The sequence below is a fragment of the Astatotilapia calliptera genome, chromosome 15 (assembly GCF_900246225.1).
Source record: "Astatotilapia calliptera chromosome 15, fAstCal1.2, whole genome shotgun sequence".
NCBI classification, from domain to species: Eukaryota; Metazoa; Chordata; class Actinopteri; order Cichliformes; family Cichlidae; genus Astatotilapia; species Astatotilapia calliptera.
In genome coordinates this window covers 10,260,493-10,288,300 of record NC_039316.1, presented here as the reverse complement: position 1 = coordinate 10,288,300, position 27,808 = coordinate 10,260,493, and the positions used below count along the sequence as shown (strand labels likewise).

The 27,808-nt window shown below is 41.4% G+C and overlaps 1 protein-coding gene across 2 annotated transcripts in view; it reads right to left on the bottom strand.

The window, feature by feature from the left end:
• Positions 1-2,216: 2,216 nt before the first annotated feature.
• The window catches only part of akap12b (A kinase (PRKA) anchor protein 12b), a 53,652-nt gene continuing 28,060 nt past the window's right edge, over positions 2,217-27,808 (bottom strand). Inside the window, exons 2-4 of one of the 2 annotated variants that reach the window (XM_026194215.1) lie at positions 25,704-25,779; positions 5,420-9,760; positions 2,217-4,573 (exon numbers count right to left, since the gene is read on the bottom strand). In XM_026194215.1, coding sequence (XP_026050000.1) covers positions 5,424-9,760; positions 25,704-25,779 — 4,413 coding nt within the window. In that variant the 3' untranslated portion in view covers positions 2,217-4,573; positions 5,420-5,423. Of the gene's footprint in view, positions 4,574-5,419; positions 9,761-13,471; positions 13,764-25,703; positions 25,780-27,808 lie in introns of those variants that run through there. The other variant, XM_026194216.1, reaches the window with a different exon arrangement.

The following is a 27,808-nucleotide window of genomic DNA, read 5'->3' as shown; positions in this document are numbered from 1 at the left end:
TAAAGAACTGAAAGACAAGCTTAAAGAAAAACAAGAACAATTAGAAGACATGGTGAAAAGATGCAACAAACTTGAGAAAGAAAACGCAGAAACAATCGATGAGCTGAAAACCCTCATCATTGAGAAAAAAGTGCTGGTGGAAGAGTATCTGAAAAAGAAGAAAAAACGCTTCCACTGGTTCTGGAGGAGGGGCACTGCTGCTTCTCACCTGATGTAAGCTCGTCTTCCTCCACCTCTATTCCATCTTCATTTCCCCCCTTCCCCTCCCTCCTTTTTCTTTTTTCACCCTCACCCCCCGACCAGTCCCGGCAGTTGACTGCCCCCTCCTGAGCCTGGTTCTGCCATAGGTTTCTCCTTTAGGTGTCTTTCACTTTAAAAGGAGTTTTTCCTATCCACTGTCGCCTGCTGCTTGCTCAGAGGGGATTGTTGGGGTTTTCTCTCATCTCTCTCTTTCATTCTTTCTATCCTTTCCCCCCCTTCTGCCTTTTCCTTTACCCAATAAACACAATTGCCCACATTTTACATTTGTTTGAAAAATGTCTTCATTCAACAATAATTCATCTTAGGTATAAAAACAAGAAATAGGTAATAGCTGCATGTGTGTTTGTGTGTGTGCATAATATACATACTTGTTTCCCAGAAAGATTTAATACTAGATGGATAGAGACCAGGGACGTGCAGAGGGGGGGCTAGAGGGGCTTGAGCACCCGCCCCTTTAAACCTCTCTGCACGTCCCTGATAGAGACAGGTTTTAAAGACTAGAAATGAAAACATGTGAGTCCTGTCTTTAAATAAAAATATATAATTCCCTATATTCCTATCTATTCTTGACATTGAAGCTTTACTCTTCTTGATATTGTGACAAAATACTCTTGGGTTAACCACGAGCTTTCTAAAAACTTGCATATAACAATTGTGCACCATTCATTCCTCATCTTTGCTGCCCATCATTACAACTTTGCTAATGATGGGCAGCAGGTTAGTGTCATGATGTCACCTCAGACATAGTTAAAAGCCCTGTTAACGTAGCTGCTTCTCGCCGGGTGCGGTGGCGCGTGCCTGTAATCCAAGCTACCGGGAGGCTGAGGTTGGAGGATCGTTTGAGCTCACGAGCTCTGAGCTGCAGCAGGCTATGTCGATTGGGTGTCCGCACTAAGTTCGGCATCGATATGGTGATCCTGGGGGAACCTGGAACCACCAGGTCACCTAAGGAGGGGTGCCCAGGTCGGAGACGGAGCAGGTCAAAGCCCCCATGTTGCTCAGTAGTGGGATTGCACCTGTGAATAGATTTTGTAGAGCAGCCTGAGCAATACAGCGAGACCCAATCTTTATACACATCCTTATACCTGTCTCTACCTCACACAGCAGCCTCATCAGCACGTCTTGGTCTTTTTAATTCAAGTCCAAAACACTCACAAATCTGCTGCTCTGCTTGTCCTGCACCACCTCCACCTGCAGGACAGCTGCAACTACATCCTCCACCCTAAACATGCCACCGCCCAGCAGGTGGAGACAAACTCAAAGTAGGACATTTATTCAGGTGAATTTTTGGTTTCATATTTGCATCTTATAACCACAGATTTGAATGACTGTCTTGTAAAAAGGTTTATCAGGAGTTAACTGTCCACTGAGGAATTATCTTTTTTAAAGGCACAAATATAACAATATGTGATTATTATCTAACAGTATCGAGAAAATTCCAGTCAGCTCGCTCAAATATTGTATTTAAAACAAGAACTATCATAAGGTGAGGTTTTTGATCATTTCAATCAATTTCTCCCTCTTATGAGTCTTTCTTTTCTTTTGTCCTCTTATGTATTCATTTATTTCTGTTTTTTACTTTTAATTTTCTTTCCTTTTTCAAATTTAAAGTGATTTGTAGTCATTTAGTAACTATAATCTGTCTTATTTTATCCCACAATTTTTTTCTGGGTTCAGTCTGGTATGGTGCTGTCACAGTGCAACAATCTGGTAGTCATACCTTTTTTTTTCAGTAGTGCTTCCTTGGTGTAATGTACCTCAAGTAGCTTCGAGAAGTATTGCTCAAGACCACTTTAAAAAACACAGCTCCTTGGAAGCAAAATCTAAAGAAATAAGGGGTGGCTTAAGACTTTTGCACATTATTATACCAAAGTGTATTTATGCACTCTTCATAATCACTAAATATTGTTGTTACCTGATGGTGAGTCATCATGATTTAAAGTATTCACGTTACACACCGTTTTTCTCTAACTTTATTGAATGAAATATAGAAGTTTCTGAATCCTTACTATTAACAGCTTGGGAAATATAACAGACATGCTACATGAATATTATGCTAAATGCCTGCAGGTTAATCGTTAATATTACAACAATATGATTTAAGTACATACAGTAGGTATACAATCTGTACAAATGTTAACAGGTTCACAGTTAAGAGTGTTACAAAAAGCAGGGAGGACTGAAGGTGGGCGGGTGCCCCTAAATGCTTAATATACAATATGCTGCAATAGCAAAAGTCTTTAGTCTGCCTTTTTCTTTTTAAATCACTTATTTTAAATAAAGCAAATATCACTAATGTAACAGGCCCTCTGGGGTCAAAGCAAAGTGAAGTGGTGACCTAGATAATGGTCCAGACTTCCTGATCCTTGACTTGTTTGGCAATAAAGCTGAGTGAAAGGGGAGCCTTCAGAGCTACTAGCATCACCCACTAAATTAAACTGATTGGATAATAGAACTCACATCTGAAGAGGTTCCTCGTTTTACTTTTAATTCATTGTTCAGGAGTTGTGACAAATAGGAAAGCGATTACTTTGGTCGTGAAACTGCATCACAGGGATGACGCAGATATTCAGAAATCATCTGCCAATAAATCTCCAAAAGAGGCCCCGACTTTTGACTCGGTTTTGAGTTTTGATGCCCAAATCAAAGTAGCTGAGTAGAGGCTTTGGGAATCTAATTGGATGCAACTGATTTCCTATCCTGTGAGCAATGGAAACCACGACTCCCTGATTTATCCTAACTTGATTTGGCTTTTAAATTAAGAGTAAAATGAGCTATTGTTTTTAATTTATGGTACCACGCTTTATTGATCAACCTCTTGGTCCACATCCTCCCTTGTGCCAATTTGTTGACCCTGAGCGACCATGCGTGGTGAACAAGCGCAGATCAAGTCAAAACTGGACGATGATGATCTCACATTTTACTAACTTTTAGTTAACATATAGCTGAAGTTCAAAAGAAAATGACACCAATGAGTGAAGACTAATGGGCTGCAGTGCTTTTTGTAGGCAGCAGAGGGCGTTAAAATTTCATTTCAAATGTAAATATAGTGCAGCAGAGAAAGTGTTAAACTGCTTCACATCAATTAGACATATTTCACAGAGAAAGTCAGAAAACAGGGTCATTAAACACTGCAGACAAGTGCAAGTGTTTCATGAATGCGCAAAAGTGCCATCAATATTCTTTGCACTGTTTACTGCATGCCTGTGTCACAGTATCAGATGAGGTGGTTTTAATAGTATTTTATTGTATTATTACATGAAACAATGAGTAACAATGTGTTTTTACAGTAAACCAGGCAGTGATTGTTTTCTTATCGACTTTGAGCTGCATTTTGATCGGGGTGTCGAGTGGCGAAGGACAAACTGTGACAAGAGAATGTGGCAAAAGTCAAACATGTGATGCATTTCTGAAAAGTATCATCATACTCTCTGCCCCTACTGCTTGTTTTCTCTGCCAGAGGAATAACACTTGTACCATGGCTTGCTACAAATCCTAATAACCTTTGAAAATGACAGTTAAAGCTGTGATACACTAAGCACTTTTTATGTAACACTTTCACATTTGTTTTGGTAAATTCTGATCATCCAGATACATTTAGTAAGAAATACTGTAGACGTGGGCATCTAACTTTAAAGTCTGCTTTCTTATGTTGCTCAAAAATACCTGTTATATCACAGCTTAATATTAGAAATTAAAAAAACAGGCAACAAAGTCCATACAATAACAAAACAGAGCAAAATAAAGAAAAAAATAAAGACCTAGGAGTGAATGTAAGAATAATCAAGATATAAATACAATTTACAGGATATTAATCCATCTCGTCACTTTCTAAGACCATCTTACTCTTCCTTCTTTTCACATACACGCACACACGCACATATGCACAGAAACACACTCAGCCGGGTTGCTGACTCTTGCGGTGTGCAACAAGGGCAATGGAAAGTCACTGGGACACTGTAGATACACTGCACTGACTACAAGCCAGATGGGATGCTTCTGGGGCAGAAGACATGCATGAGTGTGTGTTTGTGAAAAGTGTGAGTGAGTGGGTGGGGTGAGGGTGCAACAGTGGGTCGTCACGTTGCGGTGACAGGGCTGCAGGACGGGGTTGGAATACAGGTGGGAGGGCAGCTGGAGAGAATGGCGGTGCTGTTGCTCTTCTCTCTGGGCGGAATGGCCGAGGTCGTTCTCAACATGTTCTCCCAGAGCAGCTTCTTTTTGTCTCTTACTGTCTCTCTCTTTCTCTCCCTCATCACTCATGTCCTGGTCCAGACAGTGCGTCTCCCAGGCATCAGTCGCCTCCTTTCTGCTGCAGTGGAGAAGCACATAAAACATATATTAGGAAGAAGAAATGGCTGGATCTTGTCTTCTGTTATATTACATTAGGAAATAAAATCTTCCGAATCTCATCTTAAAGCTGTGTTAAATGTGGCTGAATTAGCATTAGCATCATATTGAATTACTGTGTTTATCTCCCGTTTCTGTTCCTGTCCAGCCTCTCATTGCATTGCTTAATACATATTTAAGCGAACTACGCCCAGTTTCCCCCTTGTCCTCGTATCTGGTCGTATCAGGTAACATCACACTGTATTTCGAAAACTGTGCTCACTATAAGAGGATAATTCAGTTAAAACTGAAAAGAAAAATGCCTGCTCTTTGAAGCTTTGTAATTGAGTCTAGTAAATGCATACTCCGACATGGTTTCTTGACTCCATACTGAGCCTGTGATAGAAGAAAAACAGAAGGAGGGAGCGGAGGAATCATAATCAGCCTTTCAGCACAAGTTCATCTGCCCCTCACACACACACCACTTCCCTTTAAGACCCCGGCCTACAAAGAAGGGGTCAATGGCGGCATTCCTGCTTTGATATCAAAGGTCCCCTGGTTACTCATAGCCTGAACAAAAGCTTTTTCATCTGGTGAGAGTGCAAATCCCCTCCCCTACTCCCTAATAAAAGCAGGACCCATTGATGTTTTTTAAAAAAAAAAAAAACACTATGAGAAGATTGTTTGATAGGCCAACACAGGAATTTTGTAAATAACTACGCTTAAAAAGAAAAAATCTCAAGTTTTGAGATACTATTAGTACAGAAGCTACTTAAAGTTCTGAGACAGTCAAACAGACAATATAACAGTGCTGAAAGATTAGCCTCACCTGCTCATGATGCTGCTGTGATCTCTGTGGACACAGGCTCGATCTCCTTCACAGCCTCCTCGATCACCTCAATCACCTGCGCCATCACTTCTGCACACTTTGACGGTGTTTTCTCGGCCTCCGATGTGCCAGCTGCATCCTCCACTGCATTTATCGCTTGAGGTTCTTCCTCCAGCACCGGGAGCTTCTCGCTTCCACTGCTCTTGGGTGGTGCGTTGGTGTCTTGAGCTGCAGGACCGTTGTTGTCGAACTCTTCAACGGCCTCTTCTTCGATTGATGGTTCCTCAACCACAAGCGCTGTCTGCAGGACCACCTGGATGGGCATGTGGACTTCAAGCACTTTCTCTTTCTTTTCCTCTGAGGAAGCTTCAGGCTTGGTTTCCTCTGATTGTGATTCCACCTTTTCAGGAGCTTCTTCCTGATCTTTGCTCTGTACCTCCTTGACCTGTGCAGGCTCTTCACTTTCCTGACTCTCTTCCTTTACCTGTCCTGCTTCTTCTGTTTTAAGCGTTTCCTCACTTACTTTAATCTCTGCATCTTGCTTCTGACCCTCTTCTGGTTTCTTTTCCACCTCTTCAAGATTCTCAGTGACCTCGATTGGGATAGCATCAATGACCTGAATGGCAACGTTGAGTGGCTGAGGTGACTTTGTTACTGGTTTTACACAGACGATGGGAACAGGGGTCTCAGTGACAACTGGTGCGTCGGCTGCGATGTCGATCTCGTTTTCTGTTGTTGCTATTGCCTGGACTGGTGTTGGGATGGCAGCTGATGGAGTGGGAGGCTTCTTTGGCTCAGGTACATCTTCTGAAACTTTATCTACAGCATCCTGAATGACAGTCTGAGCAATCGCCATGCTCTGAACCTCAATTTCACTGACCTGTTGGGCTTCCTCCTTGATTTCCTCTGTCTTCTCGCTGGCCTGCTTAGCAAGGCCAGCGAGAAGACTGGCCTTGCTAGTCTTCTCGCTAGAGACAAGTGAACTGATCACTGTCTCTACTATTGGGGTGGCAGCAGCCTCTGCGGTCTTTGCAACCTCCTTCGTGGTTTCCTGCGAGTTGAACTGTTCAACATCGGCTACTTTAGACTCTGAGGCACTTTCTGTGGCCGCCGCCTTCTCTGCTTCCACACTGACTGGAGCCACAAGGACGACTGTATCTATGATAACAGGAACCGCCTCACTTGGAAGAACTACAGGAATGGGCGGGTCAGTCTCTTCTGTGATGGTGGTCTTTGTGGTTTCACATATGTCTGATGACATCTCTGCAGCTGTAGCCTGAAACACCTCTTGTACAGGGATATTTTCTTCAGTGGCAGCAAAGTGCTCCATTTCCATCTCCACTTCCTTGGTCTCTACAGTTACCTCAGAGACTTCAACACTTTGGGTGCAGATAACCGCTTCGGAGGTCGGAGCAATGGGACTGACTAGCACAGTTTTAGGGGAGTTCTCGCTTACTGTGGTGGGCTGAAGGACCTCAGACTCCTCTGTGACAGTGTTCACGACTCCAACCTTCTCAATCTCCGGTTCTTGACACAAGCTGGCAACTTGAATAGTTCCATCACTCCCTGAACTTTCAACAGCAACTTGAAGTTCAGTGGGTTCTAGTAGCTGCACTTGGGCCGTCAACACTGGGTCTTCTGTGAATACTGCTTCCACTGTAGGTGGGTCCAACTCTTCCACTGACACCTCAGAGCACAGAGAATCACGGATCACCGCCACAGTCTCTACCAGAGGCTGTGCAGGCTTCTCCAGAGCTACTTTGGCGATTTCCTTGGTGCCGAGGCCAGTGCAGATAGCCATGGCGTCATCGTGAGTATGTGGCTCGAGGATGGTATTTGTTGTGGCCTTGGCACTGTCAATCGGTGGTTCAGGCTCCGTCTTTTCAGCAGCTACCTCTAATCGTACATCTTCTACAGCCACACATGTCTGGGACGGGATTTCACTGATTTGGGACTCAACACCCTGCATAACCTCTTCTGCGTTCTCTGACTTGGGTGTCTGAGGAACAGGGGTGGTTGCAGCAGCTGGAGCTGGATCGACAGGCTTGACCTCAGCGACAGAGAGTCGGCGACCTGTGCGTCCCGGGGGTTTAGGTAGCATGGCTGGGTCCTCAGTTTCATCCTCTGCGATGTCAGTATCTATAGACTTTGGTGTAGCAGCATTCTCTGCTTCCTCTGGGATATCACTCAGCTGATCGTGTTTATCAGCAGCGTCTTCAACATCGGCTGGGATCCAAGAAGGGGATCTGTCTTCAGATGACACCTTAATCTGGACAGGAGCTGGTTCTGCCTGTGCCTCGGGTTCAGCTTCGACTTGTGCATCGTACTCTGAAAGCGGAACCACAGCTGGAGTTTCAGAGTCCTCCTCTCCTGAGCTCTGGTCAGTGGAAGATTGTTTTTCAACCTTCTTCTTCTTGCGTCCTGGGAAGAATTTCCTCAGAGAGAAGGATGACTCATCTTTTGGTGCTTCACTGTCAGACTGGACTTGCTCTGCAGACTCATCAGGCTTTTCCTCACTTTTGGCCTTGTTCTTTGGCATAACCATGCGTTTTAGGGTACCCCAGGTAGACTCTCTTTCAGGGGGGCTGGGCAAAGGTTCTGGTGAAGAAACTGGTTCACCTTCAGTGTCAGTTGCAGCCTCTGTTTTACCCTCCTTTTCTACTTCTGCTGTTGCTGGTGTTTCCTCTTCAATCTTGGTCTCATCATCATCGGAATCAGAGGTCTTCCTGCCCCTCTTCTTGGGTCCACCCATACACATTAGAGCCTCCCAGGAAACAGAGGTGTCCATTTTCTTTTTGGGCTCTTCGGTGCTGCTGAGCAGCTTCTCAGTGGTTTCAGTCTTTGGCTCTTCCTCAGAGGGCTTATCTTCTTTAGCTTCTTCCTCAACACTCTTATCTGCTAATGCAGCACTCTCAGAAGAGGACAGGGTGGCCGACTTGGCTGGCTTCTCCGCAGCTGCTTCATCTTCACTCTCTGATGATCTCTTTACACGCTTCTTTGGCGTCACCAGTTTCTTGAATGAGGACCAGGCCATGATGCCCTCCTTTTTCTTTTCTCCATCAGATCCAACTTCACCTTCAGTCTCTTGGCTAGACTCATTCTGGGTCACCTCCACAGCAATAACATGCTCTCCCGACTCCTCTGGAGATGAGGGCCCACTATCAGTTTTAGGAGCTTCTGCTGGCTCTGTGGAGGCCTGGAGCTGCTCAGCCGCCTGCTCCCCAGACTCTGTGAGCTTGGCCTCAGTATCTTTCTTGGTTTTCGGTTTCTTAGTTGAGAGCTTCTTTAGGCCAGCTCCAGTGAAGAGTTTTTTCAGGGGGCTTCCTTGAGGCTTTGCCTTCTCCTGAGATGACAGCAGCTCAGCCTCAGATGTCACTTCAGTTGGAGCTTTTGCCTCCACTCCTGTGGGAGGTTCAGCTTTTTGCTCTTCTTGTTTTACCTCATCATTAGTTGTTTCTGCAACAGCAGGGGTTTCAGCTGTGACCTCGGGCTCTGGATGATCTTCTGATTTTGTTTCCTGTGGGGTAATCGCTGCCTCTTCCTTGGGCTCAGATTTTTCCTCAACAGCAGCCTCCAACACTTCCTCCTCGGTTTCCTTTTCTGTCACATCTTTGACCTCCTTTTCTTCGACAGCAGTAACAGTTTCCTCGGTCTTAGCAGTCTCCTCCTCAGTAGCCACCTCGTTGACCTCCTCCTCTTTTGGCTTCTTTATGCTCGCTTTCTTTCGCAGGTTAGAGAAAAGACCTCCACTGAAGAACTTCCTGAAAGGGGACATGGCAGCCTCCTGAGGTGGTGAAGTGCTCTCACCTTCCTTCTCAGCTCCTTCCTCCTTGACTGCTTCGTCAACAGCTTCAGCAGCAGCAGCACCTTCAGGCGTGGCTTCAGTGGTTTCAACTTTTACAGTTTCTGTAGTGACCTCAACAGCAGCTGCCTCTGCATCAGCCTCCTTTTCTTCAGCCGTGCTTTTCTCATCAACAGCAGGAGCCTTCTCTTTCTCCTTCTCCTCCTCTTCCTTCGCAGGCTCATCTGTCCCACTGCCCTCTTCTCCTTCTTTATCTTTGACTGTCAGGAGCTTCACAGGGTCTTTCTCCTCACTCTTGTCCTTCTTGAGGGTGAACTTAAAGCCCACAAAGCGGAAGATCTTCTTGAAACCAACTTCACTTGCATCATCAGGTTGTTCCTCCGGAGCCTTCTCCTCAGCAGCTGAAATATCATTTGCATCGGGGGCCTCTTTATCAACTTTTTCTCCATTTACTTGAGGGGTCACTTCATCCTGGATGGTGTCCATGGTCTCAGTAGCGTCCTCCTTCTGACCCACAGACACCCCATCTGGCTGGCCAACTGAGAGCACAAGAGAAGAGAAAGAACTTTCTGTAAGATGTTGATCAAATCTCTCACTGGACTTTACTACTTGTCTCTGTCTACAGAAAAAAATCACAAATAACATTCCCATGACATTGATATAAAGCTACAATAGGCAATATTCAATTTAACAAATTCAGGTTATGTTGAGGAAATCAAATTATTGGCTGAGACAGCATAAATTATTCAGCATTCCATAAAAATCTCTGAGGAGATGACCCAGTAAAAACAATAAAAAGTTTTATATCTTCAACAAAACTCTCACCCCCATCTGCAGAAAAAAGAAGTTAAACAGAAAGCATTTGCAGAGATCATGTTTTACTACTAAATTGCAATCTGCTCCCACTAATCCTTCGCTACGTAAACATGCCAAAGAAATGGCATTGACGTAAAAAGGAAAAGGTTTGACGTAGAAATATAAAGAACAGTGATCCCCAAATGGAAATTGATTGGAAGTGTTATGCAAGCAATCCTTCAACAATTTGCAGATTATTGTCCAGAAGTCTACAAAGCAACTCTGCTATTGTGCAACGTGTAAATAGCATCTAGTTGCCTTTGATGGTCAACACTTTCCATTATCACGAGTGATTTCTTGGTAGCGATACACTTGCTAGGCAAATGGTGCATGATGATGTAAGAAATGAAAACCACACATGCAACACACACATACGCATACACGCCTGCCACATCTCTGTGTTTTGACAGAAGAAGGCGTGGCGGGTGGGGGGTGACGACGACCTGCCAGGGAGTCCTCAGATCTCAGTGCAGTCTGGGAAACCTCACATCTAACACCCCTAGACTCTCAAAACAAATTCCCAGAACTTTAATGCCTGGATATCAGGTTACATGATTACACAGGAGGGCAGATATGCATTCCACAATCTACGCACACTGTGGGAAATATGCCCTTTGCTTGCAAGTCACCAACAAGGCAGACTTTAAAATATGGAAGGAAAACCTTTGAAACATGAAAAATCATATTTCACAGATCAACGATTTACTTCCAAGCAGAATTCAGTTTTCCCATTTCACACAAAAATGTACAACTCTCCCTGCGCCTACATCCCTTTTTCTAAATTATAGGCATGAATTTCAAGTCATCAAATTCCTTGAATGTTTTTTGGTTTTAAAAAACCCAAACAGTTTGTGTTTTTTTGTATGCCAACTTGTTAACGAGGGCACGCCCATATCTTATGCATGAATTTGACTTGAGAGGAATGTGAGCTACGCGGTTCACCATATGTTTAGGAAAAGAATTTAGGATACGCTAAACATAACTAGAACTTAAATCCCAGCAGATTTCAAGAATGCTTATTTGTTTGTTTTTTTCTCAGCTAAACTGTGTCTTGCCTGTGCCCATATAGCATACACAAAACAAACAATACAGTCCTCTACTACCCCCCCTTAGAATAAGTCCCAATCCCCTTGACCCAAATTCCACCACAGCAGGATGGATGGGGACCCACCCCCTTCCCAAGGCACATACGCATTCAAACACAATAGTCTTCTAACCCTCTCTGGCCTCCGAAAATAAAGGAAGGGGGTTGGTCAGCTTTCCTCTTATCAAGAGACACTGGAGCCCCGAGGAAGTTTGAAAATTATTAGGATTTTGCGAACTTTACCCAGCTGATGTAAACACGAATGAAACAGGGAGAAAAAAACAAGCCTGAGTGGTTTCTTAATTACATCAGTGTCACATGGCAGTGGGCTCTCTCTTTCTCACGTAGGTGTGATTTTCAGGGTCCGATCACACCCTTGTTAAACTGGAAAGGCAACACCAAAAAACATCAAAACAGACCAGCAGAAAAAAAACCCCACCCATGTTAAACGTTTTGCAAATTCAATTTACATATGCTAGCAACAGAAAATCAGTAATAGAGCGCATAATGATGTAGTAAAGACTTTTCCGAGTAAATGTGTATAGAGGAGGGGTCAGACAGTTGGTAAGCCAGGCCAGCAACAGTAGTGTGCATCTACGTTGATAATAAAACAGGAACCATGCTGACTTAACAGACTACTGGCATCTCTCCCCTCTTTTTGATCTCTGTTTTCCAGCCCATAATTTTTCTTATTTCTTTTTTTCCCCTCTAGACACACAACTCTTATCTGGGGGGGAGGAGGAAGAGGAGGGTGTTTAAAGTAACGACTGTACTAGAAAGAATGTGAGAGCGAAGGGTGAGGTGGCTACAAGGGGTGAGGAGGAGACAGTTAAGAGATGAAGGGGCAGAAGTGTGTGTGTGTGTGTGTGTGTGTGTGTGTGTGTGTGTGTGTGTGTGTGTGTGTGTGTGTGAGAGAGAGAGGGGGGGGGGGGGGTGCATCCAACCCTCTAATTCACTTTAGAGGGTGTCACATATCTCAAACACACACATTCATAGCTGAAATGCTTCTCTCCACTGGAGACAGGCTTTGTTTATGTGTGAGTGTGAGAGCATGTGGCGAGGCGAGGCACTTGTATTAAATATTGTCACTACTGCAAAAAACTGGTTGTTGTTCATGTACTCCACTCTGCAGGGGGTGGGTGTGTCAGTTGGGAGGATGAATAGCAGCTATTCTTTCTATACAGTATGTAAAACATTATAAAATATATGCAAATCCTTGTTATAATTCCTAGTCTGGACCTGAAGCCTTAAAACAAAAGAAGTCAGTTAAACCCAAGGTAGGGACAACCCCGCCCCCTGTCCTCCCAACAGAGAGGAGACTAACAGACTCTGTCTTGCACCCTGCGTCTGTATGAAAGGTGTGGTCAGAGTGTCTCAGTGTCTCCAAAGGGGGGTGGGGCACATCAACAGCTGCATAATTGCCTCTCAGGACAAACCAAAATTAAGCTGAATTAACCAGCAGCGCACAATAGAAACCAAAACCATGGGTCACCATGAAGCAAAACAGTCCAACCCTGCCCAGCCTGAAACATCTCCTGGTTAGATGTCCCAGAAGAAGGAACAGTCCTGGCATGTAATTAATTCCATAGGCCCCTTGTCTCCTCCCTCCCTATATCCTCTGTGGCTAAGTTAAATAACCCCACTGGGAATTGGGATCCCACTCTGATCTAATGAAACACTTCACATGATGGGATGCACGGAGCGCAGCTGGCTGAGATGACGACACACATTAAAAGCAAGGTTTCAAAACATATCTGTGCATGCATCGTTATACATCTCTAATCGTCAGCTGTCTGTGTGAATTATTTCCTCACTAAGAAGTTTGGCAGCTGGTGAGGGATGTATACTCTGGGATGAGAGGAAGTAGGTCAGTATTTTAACACTTAGAATATTTGTTAGAAGGACTGTAACAGTGTAACAGGATTACTTTACTTAATAAAAAACAAGGCTCTACTGTATAGTGATCAATGGAAGCACCCAAAGTGAAATCACTCATCTGTGTCGGGAAAGCTACAAACCACAATACTCACTTAACCACACCCTCAGGACAACAATGCCTCTGGCCATACTCCCTCATACAGTACAAGAAAAACATGCTTTAGGTTTCGAAATTCCCTCAAATAACAAAGTAAAGCAAAAGCATAAATCACAACATTTAACTTTTAAACATTATCTCATGCAAGCACAGTAAACCAGCAGCCACACCTCTATTTATTTACACGTTTAAGTTGATATAATTGCATCTTGTACTGAAAAAGACCAAATGTGTCCACATGCAATTGCTTATATTCCACTCAATCCTTCTCCTTACCTGTTAACGTAATTGTTCCAAGCATTGGTAGAAGTCCAAAAAATCCTTTCTCCCAAAAAACTTTTAAAAATAAATAAAGATGCAAAAAAAAAAACCTGGAGTTCAAAACTATAAAATCCTACACTATGTAGCCTTTTAGCGTTGATTTCTTTCACTGCGGACTAGGTTAACTCTCTTTCACTTGGCTCCGTCCTTATTATTAACTCAGAGGGCAGAAGCTGTGTGTGTCTCTCTCTCTTTCCTCCAGTGGTTCTCAGTCAGTATGAACAGAAATCAGGGCTCCACACACATTTCAATAGTCCCACACACATGTCATGCTAGGACCACCCCTACCTCCCTCCCACCTCCCTTTCTTCAGCTGTTCTGAATGAACCCCCCCCACACACACACACACCACCCCCACCTCTTCCTCCTCCTCATCCTTTATCCGCTCACACTCCCTCAGACCTGAGCGTCCAGCCTGAACAAGTTGAGCTCATCGTGTGACCTTTTGAGGAAGCTTTTGTCGTCCACTTCTTCAAAAAACTATTGTACATGTACAAACCACCAGCGACCCCCACCCCAGTCCCATCTATTCTCCCCACTGTCACGTAGACGCAAACTTTACACACATTGTTTCCTCGGATGGGCGCTCTACAGGTGTCCTCTCCGGCCTTTGAATACCCATGACTGTCTTTTAAGGAAAGACGTGGGTGTTCATGGCTATGTTATTTCTAAAATAGCAACTGTAAAACAGTCTTGAGCGCCCCCATCCCCCCTGAATCCCCTCTACTCCACTTCTTAAGGAGGCCACCAGGCTTTCCGTGCAGTGTGTCGTGGCTCACGTCACCAATCATGTAGAGGAATGTTGATGGAGGAAACCCAGAGGGAAATCCAGGATTTAATATGGATGCTAACTGCACTGTATGGAAATTGAGACATCTTAGTACACTGACCTCAAGTATGTTCTCATTTAAAGCACCAAAATCATGAATGGGAACTGCCATCAAGTTCCAGCCTGCCCCCTGTGAATGTTAATGGGGCTCAGTTGCTCCAATACAGACACATTTAATTCGGCTTTTGTCTGTGGGGCAAGAGAGACGACAAGGAATGCAGATAAATCCTCAGGTAAATACCAACATAATCAGATCTGTCACACTTTAACATTGTCCCACAGGAATGTGTGAACTCCACCTTAGCCGGCCCCCCAAATGGGTGATAACAGTAATCAAGCACCGTCTGAAAGCGGCCGCCGAAAATGTTTATGTGCTTGAGGTTTAAAGTGTGAGAAAAAGCATTCACATAGAGGAAGTTAATCGACATAGAGTCTAGCCGAAGCAATCAAGGTAAGTGTCGGCTCCAGAAGTGAGACGATTGAAGAGTCGGCTCCGATTTTTCAGTATATGCTATGAAAAAAACATTTCTTATAGCTTTTAAACCTCCAGAATGTCAGGCTAAAAAAAAACCAAGGCAAACCAAGGAACATGGGCAAGAGAAATATTATTTTCTCCTTATCTAACACCACTTCCTGTGAGTTTTTTATCAGCTTTACTAAACTGAGTCAGTTGTGAAGGAGTTATTGGGCTTGCAGACAATCAAATTGTAAAAAAAAAGACAAGAAATCAACACTGGAAAACTGTGATCTTAAAAAAGAGACATGCTTGAGCTGTAGAAATCATTGCATAGGCTCAGCAACAGAGTTCATCTTTGCAACAAAGAAAAAAAAACATGTGTAAAGGGACCAGTATGATTTTTATTAGATTGCCAAATACACTGCCATATAGACAACATATTTTAAAGGGAAGGCAGTAAAAGAGCCCAGATGTCTGCCTACTTGCAGCTCAGAACCTTTGCACCAACTATTGCAGCTTTCTGAACCGTCAAATCTATTACCAAGCAAGAATGAGAAAACATTTATTTTGGAAATTTGCCTCCAAAGTTCCCCAACACCTAATAAGAAACAATACAGTCACAAGAAGGCTGGAAAGTACCTGTCATCAAGCTCAATATGAGGAGATGGTTTCCAGAATTTCTCAGTTTTACTTTAGTCATTTGATTCTCTTTTATTTACTTAAATAGAGTTATAAAGCATTACACTATTATCACGTTATGGATTAAACCTTCAGATTTTTGCTGATGAATGCTATATCCATGATCTGGTTATAGTAATATAGAGACTTATTTTAACTCTAACTAAGAATATAACTTTAATCCATCTGTGCAATAACAGGTTTAGAGTGAGAAAATCTTGTCATTACAGATTAATTATTCTGATGCTGATCACCTAAAAAGAATTTCATTCAGACACACCAGTGAGTCTTTCTTTATTTGAATCATCCAAGTTATTCGGTTACTGACTCATTAAAGAGTTATTTCACTATCCGTCCCGTACAAAGTGACCGCTTTGACAGGATACTGTGCTGAGTGAACACTGAGTCAGACCGAAGGGAATTTAGATAGAGTGCCTCCAGTAGGTCAAACCACGTCTTCCTTTTCCCTGCCAGCTTCCTTCATGTGACTCATCCACATCAATCACATTCCTGGACTTCCATACATGCTGAGACGTATTGTATTTAGACTACACTGTATGGGAAACACTGAAGACAATAAAGGAAAGATCCCTATCCCCTTTAAAATGACCATTATTAAAAACAGAGCAGAGAACAATCAACTCTAAATTTGTCCTGCTGCCAAAGATGTCTACAAAATATGCTGGCCTGGCCTGACTTGATACTACTGCAATTCAAATGTACTACATATTTGCACTATTATGTTTGCCTTAATATAAACTTAAGAGCACAAAGTAATTACAATTTTGAATCCAGCTGAGCTGCCGTTGGCCAATAATTACAAACAGCAAGAAATCTGCAAGTTTGGAGCCAGAAATCCTTCAAATACACAGAATTAGATTATTTTGTTTGTTTTTTCATACAAAGAAAACCATAAAGTATTTACATTTGGGAAGCCCGGATCTGATTGTTTTACATTGCTTATTTGAACTTGAAAGGAAAGTATAAAAAGGAGTATAAAAAGATCAATTACATGTTTTAGATCATTCAATAAATGTTTAATATTAGACAAAGGTAACCTGAGTTTTTAATTTCTGATTGAATTTATTAAATCCTACCTGCCTCTGTCTGAAAAAGTAACTGCTTGAGCTTTAGAACATAAACGTATAGCTGGACATTTTCCAGTTGAGAGAAGAATTCGTGGTTGGATCAATTACAGCAAGTCACCCAGGTTGTAAAGCAACAAAGCAGCCACAGACCATCACACTACCACCACCGTGTTTGAGTCTTCGTGTGACGTTCTTTTATCAAATGCTGTGTTAGTTTTACTCTAACATGTAACGTGACTAAAACCTTCCAACTTTTGTCTCGTCAGTCCACAGAATACTTTCCTAAAACTGTTGAGGGATCTTCAAGGTGTTTTTTTGTGGGGTAAATGTGCGACGAGTCTTTGTGCTCTCTTTGGTCAGCAGTGGTTTTCTCCTTGGATCTCTCCCATGAATGCTATTTTCGCCCAGTCTCTTTCTTACTGTTGAATCATGAACTCTGACTTTAACTGAGGCAAGTGAAGGCTGCGGTTCTTTAGATGTTGTTGATGCGCTCTAGGAGTGATTTTCCTAGGCTGGCCACTCCTGAGAAGGTTCACCGCTGTTACGACTTTTCTCCATTTGTGGTTAATGGCTCTCACTGTGGTTCACTCGAGTCTCAAAGCCTTAGAAATAACTTTGTATCCCTTTCCAGACTGACTTTTTGTTTCCTGAGTTTCTTTAAATCGTTACTTTTTGATATCTTTTACTCTGCTTCACTTTTTTTTTTAAGAAAATGTGGTCAATCATAGTTAACTTTTGATTTTACAATAGAGTCAGAGGAACAGTTACTTTTTCACAGCACTGTATTTAAATGGTGCAGTGTTTATATGCTGTGTTAGGGTTGAATATTTCATGAAATGCAAATGTTGTATAGCTTTAATGTTGGGTGAAACAACAAGTGTCTTTTCCTTTAATTAAAACTTCTATTTTTTACTACAAACAAAGACCAGTTGTGTTGTTACGTTATGCTGTGCAGTACATGCCTCGCATATCTCGATAAATCGGAAAACGTGCTGGAGTTCAGGAATGTTTGAGGAGGGGTTCTGAGTGGTTGGGCGGGTGGGGGTTTAGGGTGCTGGGTGGAGGGGCTTTTTGGTGACTGTAAATAAGTGAGTGACATCATTAGATAGCACAGAAGAAAGTGCCTCATACTCCTCCAAGGGCTGGATTGGGTGATATTGAAATAATTGGAGGAAAGGGAAATGAGGCCAACAAGTGTGTGAAACTGCCCTCAAGATCTGAGAGATTTTTTCATTCAGTGACTTTCCTGCCTTCCACATTTTTTAATTCTTCTTTCTCCTTTTCAGACTGTAGTTTATTCCCCAAATCCACACTGCAATCCCCTTTAATCCTACCCCACTAGTTTCGCCTCAGTCTCTTCTATCCACTTTAAACCCCATCCCACCCCTTCCCCAGTTTGTGTGTGGGCCAGAGGGATGGATAAGAATGTTGGACAGGAAATAGTCACTTCTTGACATCACAGTTTCCTCTTCCCATTTCCTCGAGTTACAGTCATTCTGTCCTCTGCACATTCTGTCCAGCAATCTTTCCGTTTTCTTACTGAGACCGTACATTACGTGATGTCGTGTGATGAAGCGTACACCGTGACTGTGATGCCTCCCATGTTTTTGTTTAGTTTTGCTGTAAAACAATGGGACAGTCATGTTTACAGCTTTCAGTAATCAGGGAGAAGCTTCTGGCTCCACTAAATTGAATATTGACTTGCACGCAACTGGCTAATATCACATTTGAGACAATTAAGCTCACTTCCTGTACTGCTGGTCTTTCTTAAGTTTTATAAAGACAAAAAGGGGGTTATAAATCTGGGCGAGGAGAGACAGTTCTCACAAAGTAGTATGTTTAGCCAACAGCTGCCATCTGATCTACACTTTCCTCTGCATTCCTGAAATATCTGGCCCAGCAATTTGGCATTCCAGTTGTTGTTATGCATCATCTTGTCTTGCAGTACAGACTGGAATGTATAAACGGAGAAGTGGAGATCTTAAGATCTCCTCCTAGAGGTTGAAACCTGTCAACATTTACAAATGAATGGAGATGAATGGTGTTCCTTTACGTCAGCTGCCAGTTTAACAAGAATGCAGGCTTTCATGTGTGTTTTGCTTCACTTTAATCTGCATTTCAAATGAATGTGTGCATTGAAACTAACTCCAGATAAAAGCTGTGTACCAACCCCCCCACAAAAAAAGCACAATGCTGATTACTAAATGTTGCTCAACCCAAAGGTGGCTCACATGTTCAGGTTCCTTTATGATCTTTCTCGTTGCTCATCCTCCTTTCTTACTCCAGTGTCTGTTTAACATTAGCTTTTGGCAAATATTCATTTACCTGTGACTGATGTATAAAAATGCTGATCCGAACCCTACATTTACTTTCAACTGATCGTTCAAATCAAAGTTTTCTTGAGACGGCTCACAGAGGGAAATAATTCCACAACAATTTGGATTATTTGTGACTTTTGTTGATACAACTGCTGGTAGTCTCAGTTGTACAAGTATCAGGTATCCTGCACCAAGACGGTTATGCTAAATGTCTGCCAAAACACGTGAAAAACCTCGTCTCACTGGCTAATTCCTGGTACCTTTTTAAGAAGCATTTTGTTCTCAATTTTAAGGTACAAATGACTAATGATAATTTATGGATACATACTGCTTAGGAAGAGTCTCGATAATTTCATTAAAGAAGGAGGGGAGGAGGGGTCAAACATATTTTGGGCCCATTTTCAGAAGAAGGTTAGGGAGGGAGAGGGAGATTAGGTTCCCTGATGCCGGAGAAGATGAGAGAGGAGTGCCCATGGAGACGAGCAGGTCCTGTGGGGGTCTGAAAGCTCTGATGGGAGCCTACCATAAATATCTAATTATTACTGAACTGTTAGGTCCGGTGCACTGAGGACTATTACTTAAAAGCTGCTGAGCTGACAACCTAATTTAGTCATTTCATATGCTGTGGTTTGGCTCAAAAGCTCTAGTTTTTGAATATGGTGGATTTTGAAAACAACACGATTACGATTGTTTTCTTGCATGAATTTTAATAAATGATCAGGAATTTTAAGAGTTAAAAGTGTGCAGCGAGGGTTACCTTTGAGGCAAAAAAGATTCTTTCTCAGTTTCTACTCATCTGCAAGGTACATTAAGGCTACTTTAATAAATCATTTTTACATTAATTTAATCACAGATTAAAATATCTTTGTTGAATGTTAAATTAGGCATTCACAGTTTCACCATACTGATAATTAGCAGTCCAAACTGAATCCCCGATCAGCTCCACTAAGTTCTTTAGCCTCTTTTCTGTAACTCTTTAGATTTGTTTTAACGTAGTAACATAAACCCTGCTTCCAGCTATAGCACAAACATGTTTTAATGAAAAACATGAAAACAGCTGTGCACTATCCACTCAGCAGGAAGCAAACAACAGCAGGGAATAGCCAGCACACATATCTGAGCATTTAGATGCTAAAAAGAGTAGATGGAAAATATATATTAGACTAATAAACTGCTTTGGTAGATAGCCCAGATGCTGGTCACTTTCCTGTCAGCTGCATATTACACCATCATTTTTTAAACAGCCAAAAGTAATGATAAATAATAAATTTCCTCTTTGTGTGACTTTTGCAATAAGCTGTAGAAATGTAAACACAGTGAAAATTTAAAATAAAACATACTTGTCATGTTTATCAATGCTTTTTAAGCATTGATAAAGGTACCTTGATGCTGTTATCAAACAAAGCCAGCAGAATTCAAATAGGTGCTGAGTTTTCAAATCAGATATTTGTGCTTATAGAACATTAGAATTGTTGGTGGGAGCCATTGGGGGAAAAATAATGTTACATTTAAGAATTTATATTTCTTCCTCATGAACAGGGAAACACAGACATTATTTATTACCGAAGAACTTTAGACACTCCTTTAATTTGCACACAGGAGTCCGCGGGATCTTCCAGCAATGGTGATGATATTTTCCAGAGAACTGATTAGGCAGTAGGTGGCTAATCTCTAATCTAGAATATAATCAACTCCAGACCAGGTTAGGTTTACAGCATAAGCTACCATGGTGATGTGACCTGGCAAGAAGGGAATGAAAATCAAGAAAATCCTGCTTTATCTTACAGGCTTAAGGATGTTAGAGAGAAACAAAACAAAGCAAAAACAGGAACACAGAAAAATGTCACAGAAATGTCAACTTAAAGTGGCGAGTATTCAGCTGCTCACATCTCAAAGGTCATAAGATGAAGGTTTTAGTCTAGGAATCAATAATAAGGCCTGCTGCTGACATGACTGAAAGCAGGTATAGGAAATCAGAGCTTTGAATTGAATTCTGAACGTACCCACCCAAAATCCAACAAACATCGGTAGATTGGTGCTCAGCGGGGTATTGCTGTCTGTTCCTCTATTGCTGATCATGTGGACTTTTTAAAACTGAGCAAGAGTTAAACAGCTGCAACATTAAACATTTTGTTACCCCTATGAGCTGCAAGCTATGCTTGACTAGGAGGGGAAAAGCCTCCTGCCTGATCAGCAGCTGACAGCTTTCTAATAGAGTTCTCTTATTATCTCCTACCCTGAAGCACCCACTTCATACCTAAAGACTAAATAAAACATGCAGCACAAATGGACATAATTGCAGTCATAACTGCACAACGATGGATCTTGGGGGACCGAGGGGCTTTCAAGCACTCCGGTATAAAACTCAGCCTCTCTAACACTTTCCTGTGGGACATCTTCCTTTATTTGTAGCTGGAGAAATCTTTTTGACATCTCAAGGCAAGTTAATGGATTGCAGCCTCCTCGCACTCACAGTACAAATCAAGAGCGCACGTATTCCTTCCAGTACTGTAAGGGCAGTAGAAAAAGATGCACAAAACATCTGAACCACAACTGTCGACTGTAATGAGTATTGTCAGTTGGAATGTAAAAGTAATATGGGGCAGGAATCCAAGAGGAGAAATCCAGCGGCTGGATTGTGTTAGGAACTCGAAGCTTTACTGGCAGAGATCAGACAGAGCTTAAGTGGAGGGAGAGGTCCCTTCCACAGGCATGATGAACATTTTGGCAACGCAGTCATGTATTCCCCGGAGCCAAGCCCGAGCAAGCCCATCCTGGGATGAAATCATGGCTTCACATTAAACACGATCACACACATGCCTACCAGACTGCAACACAATGTTAAAGTTTACACCTGCAACCAAAAAAGTAATAAAAACGAAGTACAGGAAGACACAAGGGAACTAGCAGGGACCAGCAGCACTTGAAAAACCTTTGCTTACTTTACTTTTCCTTGTGCAACAATCACTAAGCTCTGACGAGAAGCTGTCGGTATTTATTAGCATGTCCACTACTTTTATTGTTTAGTCTATAAGACGTCAGAACAAGCAAATGGCTTAAGCTCAGAGTGATGTCTTTCTAAACAACCTATAAACCCAGAAGTGACTCAGCCTAATGATTATAAACACATTTCAACATAATTTCTGAAGCAGCATTTCTGAAGTGAATGACAGAAAGCTTTAAATCCAGTTACATTTCTTAAAGTATCTAAAACTGATACGCACACACACGTTAATGAATGCGTTCTTTAAATTGACTTCAGTTTGGTGAACCGCACCCACCAGTCCCGTGGGTGGAATGTAACAAACAAACACGGATGATTTGACCAGCGAATGATGTCCGGTCGCACTGCAGATAAACAGGCATGTCCGAACGCATTCACACACTCACACAGTCAGCAGTATCTTCCTTCTGAAGGCTTCCACAAAACTTAATCTGTCCTCTTTTTTTTGAGTCTGTGAGCCATCTGGGAGGGTCTCTCAATGCTCTGGCCAGTGAATTACCTCAGCTTTCATGTCATTCTTTAGGCTCCCATTACACCCCTAACTCATCCACACCCCTGAATCACACATGCAGGCTTTTATGCACATCTAAATGGAAAACAGAGCACATAAAAATCTATCCTGTTGCTAATATAATTAAAAAGTGTACACAAAAAGCGATAGGGGAGACAAAAAAATGAAGTGATGTTGATGCATTTGGAGCTAGTTTTGTAGGGTCGAGGCCTTGCACTGGGTTACGTAATCGGTAGCTGCATCATTTATGTTGTTTCCTCTCTTTACCTATTTTTAATCTTCCTGCCTCCAAAAATTTACAGAACTCCAGAACTTTACAAACATGCAATATTTATTGAACTCCTCTCTGTCTACCTGGGATAGTGTCATAAAACCCTTAATTTCAAAGCCTCTGGCAGCCTCCTAGGACCTGGCGTCCACATATGTGGACATCACATTTTGGGTTGTTTAGACCAAAATACGAAATTTTGCTCTACAAGGGCCTGATATCCACTTACGAGGATGTTATACTGCCACTGTGCTATTGGAATTTTAGACCAATATCCTCATATGTGGCTCTTATTTTTCTCAGAAACAAAATTTTGGTAAAAAAAAAAAGAAAAAAAGAATCGGGTAATTCTTTGTTTTTACATTCATCAGGTCCCAGTCAGCCCAAATATCAAAGAGCAATTAAAAACGAATGCCACGGAGGAGTTTGGGTCTTAGGAGGTTAAGGAAAGATTTTCAAATAGAAATGTAGAGAATTTCCTATCACATTTTGATAAAAATATAATGGCCCTATAAAATCTACACTAGACCACACATTTGCTCTTTCACAAATACTGTGCTAAGTTTTGAGTAAATTGGTACTAGGTTGAATTCAGTTATTTATATGCTATTTATTTATATACTACTTTAGTTAGTGGCTGGTTCATGCGTGTTGACTGCTGACAAAGGTACTGGAAATTGAGTTTGACATATATGCTAAACATATCATTTCTAAACATATATCCAACATATATGTTTTGCTTCTTGATCACCTACATATGGATTTTTATCATATTAGGAGGCATCTTCAACGAGGCCACTACACTACTGGCTTGTGTGTTATGTGTTTGGGGAGTTTCATGCCTGGGCTGGCCTCCTAACTATAAACACTCTGTTTTACCTGATAGAGAGAGATTATGGTTGTGGGTTTGCATGTGTGTCGGGTCTTTTGATCTACATCCAGTCTTTTGTTGTTTTTTGCTGTTATCGGAAAGATTCTGTTTCTCTTCCTGTCTCCCATAATGCATTGCTGCCTTTATCAGGCTGCGCAAGAGGAAGAGCGCTGCTGGGATGTGAAATTCTTCCATACCTTTTGCTCCTCTATCTTCTCTCTCTGTGTATTGTGTAACTCTCTTCCTTTCACTCCCCTGTACTCTTCTAATCTGTAGCCTTGAAAGTTCTTCAGAACCTCTGATGTTTTCAGTTTTTTGTCTTTTTTGTTTAGGTCCGGCTTACTGAGAACATCAGGTGGAATGGGGTCAAATAAGACATTGTTTTTTTTTTGTCAAAGTCAAACAAAAGACAAATTTGATTTCTTTTTTTTAAGAAATATTATATATATGCATTGGGTTCAAGTGAATCTCCATGTAAATTTTTAACTTTCCAATTTGGAACAATTAGCAGGATGGACCACGGATCTTAAGCCTGGGTGAAGGCAGTGCTTTAAAGCAAATTTGTGTAACGGCCAGCACAAGGTGACTCCTCTGGCTTTAAAAAAGCCCAAATTTAAAGAGGTTAAGGATAAAATTACCAAGTTTTTCACTTGATCTGCGACCTTCAGTATGTACCTTCCTGATGGTCATGGTCTTAATCGCTAGTTTAAAGACTTAATTAATAAAAAAAAATCTTGAAAAAGAAGAAAAATCAGGGTATATTGTTAGAGACACCCCTCATTTATCACAGATGATTTTAAACTGACTACAGCCAAAAGTCTAAGATCGAGGGTTAGAAAATCAGGTCTTCAGAAACAAACGAGTCACTTGTGTTCAAAAAATTTAATTATTTTAACCTAAATTAAATTATTTGGTTTTCTACAAATAAATTAACTAATCAGCAGTTTCTATTTGTGCATACGACCCAAGTACATCCAATAAGGTAAACATCTGAATACCCTCTTTTCTGCTCTATAAATTTCCAAATAGTGATTAAATTAGAGTACAGGGCCACAGAAGCAACTACTTTCCCAACAGAATTACTCGCTCAAGTCTACATGCCACATCAACTCATACAATCTGTACTTCGGCACTGAGAAGAGTATTGGGTTACTCTATGGATGGACAGATTTGCTTCATTAAATACCTTATTAAATAAGTTATTTGACAGAGTAGTATGTGACATATCTCTGTGTTTTAAGTAGTGTAGGGTTACTCCTTCCCCTGGGCCATAACATATTATGAAGTGCACAGGTTGCTTTGTGCTGGGCCCTGGGTCATGGCCTGATAAATATTTAAGGAGGGCGTACGTGCCCTTGCAGCCATCCCAGACTGAGCGGGACACGATAGAGATAGCATTAAAAATAAACAAACGCAGCTTTAGTGATGGACAGGCGCTGCAGGAGATGAACAGAGCAGGTTGATGCACATGTTAAAACTAATTTACACAGTTTATTACTGTTTAATGCTTTTAAAAGATAACTGATTTACAATTTCCTTAGAATATCTTTCAAAATAAACCATTTCTCTTTAGTAGGTCTCATTTGTCAGAAAATAACAAATGAGGCTTACTTCTGTATAAAGAATCTTCTACCAATCAATATTTTTATATTTTCTTTTGGGAAATAAATGTTACTCTTAATTTTATTGAACAAAATAGTTAGATTTCTGCCATTTTTCAAGAGATATATGTATATTCACAAAAGAAGCGAATGCAAGTTCAGTTCGAATCCAGTAAACTGCTAAGCTAAAGATGAAAAAAGAGAGTAAAGGAGTATCTTGGTATGTGGGCATGTAAGAGCGAGTGTGTGCGGCTCCAGTGAGAAAAGCTCATGTAGCTGTCCCTTGTGTGTTGACAAAGGGATTAGGTTAGTATCAACTAGATCATGCAAAGCCATGAAGACATTTGCACACAAGAATTCTTCACGCACACACACTGAAAGCAGACCTCACACAAACAAGCTTACCTTCTGCTGCTGCTTAAGACATAGGACAAAACCCCAGACACAAACACCCACACACATGGTCACCGCTTAACCACATTCACCAAAGAAACAGCTCCCAAAGTCACACACAGAGTAAATAAACACTCCAAGCAATACAGAAACACACACGCATACACACCTTCTGCTAGCGTGTTGTCCTCCGAGTGTCCGTTCAGGCTAGTCATGCTGGAGATTTGTCCATTCTTCTGCAAAGACTGAAAAGAACAGCAAAGAAAAACAAATAAATACATTTCACACATATAGCATAGTGCTGTTAATTCTCTTTAAAGGGAAAGTTTAACATATGTGGATACACATATATTTCCCGACTTTAAGATATCTGTTTTCCGTTTGCTAAGCATAAAGCTAGCATCGGATATAGCAGCTTAGCTTAGCACAAGCTAACATAAAAACTGGAAGAAGGGGAAGCATTTACTCAAAAAGTAACACAATCAAACTTAACTTAAAGAAACTTTACAGATTCTTTAATGTTGCTTATGTTTTGTCTGTGGTCACTGTGAAGCTAGGGCAGCAAGAGACTCGTTTAGCTTTCTGTAGCTTAGCATAGAGACTGGGAATAATTGGGCATGAGGAGAAGCTCAAAGACACACCACCAAAACCTCGAAAGCTTTCTAATTATCAAGCGTTATAGTGTTTGTTTAATCTGTAAATGGGAAGAAATGTAAAACAACAACTGGCTTAGCAATAGAAATTGCTTGCTGGAAGTATTCCTTGGCAGCAGGCTGTCTGACCACCCACAACATTTGTTAAACTCCCTATAAAACCACAGACTGTAACAGTTTGTTTATAGATTAAGCAAACAATATTCAAAATGTTATTCCAAGAGCTTTCCAGGTGTTGGTATGAGAGTGTTGGAGCTGTAATTTGACCCAGCAAACTGTTTTCATTTGTTTCCTGTCTTTGTGCAAGAAAAAACCTCAAGCCAATTTAGAAATATTAAATACCAAGCTAGTTTTGCTGGTGAATTGAACAAACCAGAGTTTGTTGATGCTACTGAGCCAAATTTTTTAAGTTAACAAAAAAAAGCAAAAACTATGATTACATGCTCCTTTTTTTTATTCTTAGTGATTCATTAAAAATCGGATAGTAATGATGTAAAATTTGGGTTTGAGTCAACTAACCTAATGGCCTCTTTGCTCAATAGCCTCTCATTAAATTAAATTAACATCAAATTCACCACACTGAAGTAATTATTTTACAAAGCAAACAGTGACCAAATCTTGAAAATAGCTACAGTAATTTTTTAGTACTCAGAAAAAGAGAAAATACACCAAAATCACAGCAAGCTATTCTATTCTATTCTATTCTAGCAATAATTTACTGGGTTGTTTTTTTTTTAAAGTGGCTTTTCTTACTTGTTTTTTGTAACATGGACGAGTGTGTTAACAGAGTTAACAACACACAGCCGGGTTCACAGGACTCTTATCTGAGGATCTGAGCATTGACAGTTTTTCTGGCTGCCACCAACTCTGACTGACAGGTGGACAATTGCAGGCAGGCCCAAGCTTTTGTCCTTCACAGCCTGGGGAAAAGGAACCAGAGCCTCCCCACTGAGGTGCTAATATAACTAATGGACAAGTCGGGCTCTATTCCCGATTTCTCTAGGAAAGCCCTGAAAAATGACACCACGAAGGAAACAATCTGCTTGGGACAGGTCAGAGGGATGAACTAAAAGAAAATGGGACCAGATTAGGAGAGTGCAGGGAGACTCAATCATCACCTGGAGGGATGACCGACATGGTGGTGTAACCACTTGGTGTACAAGGACAAATGGAAAGGATGAGGACAACAAGACAGGAAAAACAGATTAACAGATTAATTCTTTTAGATTTAATTAATTCTTTTAGATTTGAAATAATGAAGCTGAAGTTTGATCAGAGAAATTTCCTGCAATGTTAAAGATCAGCCAATAGATCCTTGGCTGACATGGTTTATATTTATGGTTTTATTTGATCTGTGATCTTTTAAAGTACTAATCTTATTTTTTCTTTTCTGTTAGCAAGAACACCAACTTATGACATATGGCTTCATTATACAGAAGATCTAGATGTACAAAAGTCTCATAATTGCCTCTGAACTCTGTCAATACTGCAACCATGAACATTTCAGTACACTGAACTTTGTTGAATTGGTCAAATATCTTACTTGTTTGTATTGGCTTATAATGAGCTGTGAAATCAGTCATCTGAAAACATGTTTACTTGAAAAGCACAATGCAGTCTA